General features: G+C 46.7%; 1 protein-coding gene across 1 annotated transcript; it reads left to right on the top strand.

The window, feature by feature from the left end:
* Positions 1 to 926: 926 nt before the first annotated feature.
* LOC140902969 (chemerin-like receptor 1) lies at positions 927 to 1,814 on the top strand. The gene has a single exon (XM_073323549.1). The coding sequence runs from the start codon at positions 927 to 929 to the stop codon at positions 1,812 to 1,814; it is 888 nt and encodes a 295-aa protein (XP_073179650.1).
* Positions 1,815 to 2,504: the final 690 nt, after the last annotated feature.

The raw sequence follows: 2,504 nt of genomic DNA, 5'->3' as shown, positions 1-2,504 counted from the left end.
CTGAGTCACGGGGCGATGACGTGACTTGTCAAATCTATCCAAGCAGTTCAGTGGCAGAGTTTGGGATGCAACCCAGGAGTCCTGACTCCACGTCTGTCCACTACAATAGACTCCGGCAATATCCTTCCTTTAAACTTTTTTGTTGTCGTCCTCGTTTCCATAGGTGGGTTCTTTCGGTGGGGATTTTGTCTGCTCCACTAACTCATCCCCCCCAAAATGGCCTAAACCACACAAAAACTGCACTTCAAAATGACGGGTGCAGGGGGAGAAGAATCACTTTCCAAAATTCCATTATTTGAAAAAAAAGAAAAAGAAAAGGGGAAACGATGATTGATTAACTTTTTTGTTTTTTTAACAAAAACGGGAATAACGAGCTCCCTCAGGAAACTAACAGGAAGAAGATTATTTGGGAATTTTAGTGAGGCTTTGGGGGACGGCGGTGTCTGTCATATCTCTGTCTATGCATCTGGGACACCCCACAGTCCACATCCCCTTGCCAGGAAATCTAACTTTTCAGCAAGAAGCAAACGTGGGTTTCTTTAAATATTTGGTTTGGTAAAGAAACGATATTATGTAAAAACAAAAAATGTTCGGCCAGAGAATAGACAGAACAAATCCTGCATATTGGCAGGGGGTTACACTGGATGACCCTTGCGGTCCCTTTTAACCCTCTGGCTCTATGCTTCTAAGGTCTTTGAACCATGGTGCCACTGGCCTTCAAGGATTTGATCCTATTTGATTTCAGCTCAGGAACTGGGGAGTTTATAAACTCTAAGGAGATTATAAACTCTGCTGCTGTCTCTTTCTGTCCGTGTCCTCTCTGGGAGCCCGTTTCATTGCTCTTCCTTCCTTTGCTCAGTACAGCGTCTGCCTCTGCTGAGCCCTGAGGAAAAGAAGGGGATATTGTGACTGCAACTCTTCTGAGAATGGTGTTCCTAATTGTCTGTCTGGTACTTAGTGGCATGGCCTTCCTCGCCGGGGTGTCGTTGAACAGCTACATCCTCTTCATCGCTGGCTGCCGTGTGGAGAGGACGGCCAGCACCGTGTGGTTCCTGAACCAGGCTGTGGCCGATTTAATCTTCATCATCTTCCTGCCCCTCAGATTCATCTCCATCTTCATCCTGGACTTAAACTGGGCCAAGAGTATGAGCAGCACCGTCACCTCCCTACACATGTTCTCCAGCGCCTTCTTCCTCACAGCCCTCAGTGTCGATCGCTGCATCCTCGTGGCACGCCCTGAGTGGGCCTGGAACCACCGCATGCCCCAACTGGCTTTTGGGGTGGTTCTGGGCACATGGGCCCTGTCTCTTGGATTCAGTTTGCGGTACGGTGATCTCTGGGAATTCCTGCTCTCACCTGCCAGCACCAGCATGAATTTCCGACTGGAGGAAGAGAGGGTGAAGGCTACCGTTGTGATCCAGTTCCTGGTCGGGTTTCTGATCCCGTTAGCCTTGATATTGATCCCAAACTTCTACATCATTCTAGCTGCCAAGCTGAGAAGGAGCAAGCTGATCCAATCCACCAAGCCACTCAAGATCCTTCTTGGCTTGATCCTGACGTTTTTCCTCTGCTGGTTGCCGTATCACGTCTTCTCCTTCCTGCTGATCTCAGCTAAGTACCCTCTGCCTCTTCTGGACATTGGAAGTGCTTTTGCTTGGGTCCTGACATATTTCAGCAGCTGCCTCAACCCCATATTCTACCTCACCATGGAGGAAGAGTTTCTGAGGTACCGGCAATGTGCACGAAACACCCACACCACCGACAACTCAGAGCCAGAGCCAGATGACCAGGGGAATGGATGGAATTGTGGTTAATTGCATGGAAAAATAATTCTATTCACTAGACCTGTAACTTCCTCTTGACCCCTAAATTGTCTTTTTTGGAAAGTTAATTTTTGGTCTGATTCAAAGGAGAGCCACAAGAATGATTACTGGATTAGAAATTAGCATGGGGAAATAGTTTTTAGTTTGTGTAATGACCCATCCACTCCCAGACTTTATTCAAGCCTAATTGAATGTTGTCCAGTTTGCAAATTAATTCCAGTTCTGCAGTTTCTCATTGAAGTCTGGTTTTGAAGTTTTTTTGTTGAAGAATTGCGACTTTTAGGTCTGCAGTTGCGTATCCAGGGAGATGGAAGTGTTCTCCGACTGGTTTTTGAAAGATATAATTCTTTATATCTGATTTGTGTCCATTTATTCTTTTGCATAGAGACTGTCTGGTTTGGCCAATGTACATGGCAGAGGGGCATTGCTGGCACATGATGGCATAGATCACATTGGTAGATGTGCAGGTGAATGAGCCCCTGATGGTGTGGCTGATGTGATTAGGCCCTAGGATGGTGTCCCTTGAATAGATATGTGGACAGAGTTGGCAACGGGCTTTGTTGCAAGGATCGGTTCCTGGGTTAGTGTTTTTGTTGTGTGGTGTGTGGTTGCTGGTGAGTATTTGCTTCAAGTTGGGGGCTTTGTTTGTTTGTTTGTTGGTGAGTATTCGCTTCAGGTTGG

The sequence above is a fragment of the Lepidochelys kempii genome, chromosome 24, assembly GCF_965140265.1.
Source record: "Lepidochelys kempii isolate rLepKem1 chromosome 24, rLepKem1.hap2, whole genome shotgun sequence".
Classification (NCBI taxonomy): Eukaryota; Metazoa; Chordata; order Testudines; family Cheloniidae; genus Lepidochelys; species Lepidochelys kempii.
Note: the sequence above shows the minus strand (reverse complement) of the source record. Positions and strands in the feature narration are given on the sequence as shown.

Coding starts and splice junctions, on each gene's coding strand:
- LOC140902969 (XM_073323549.1), top strand. CDS start 927: ATGGTGTTCCTAATTGTCTGTCTGGTACTTAGTGGCATGGCCTTCCTC.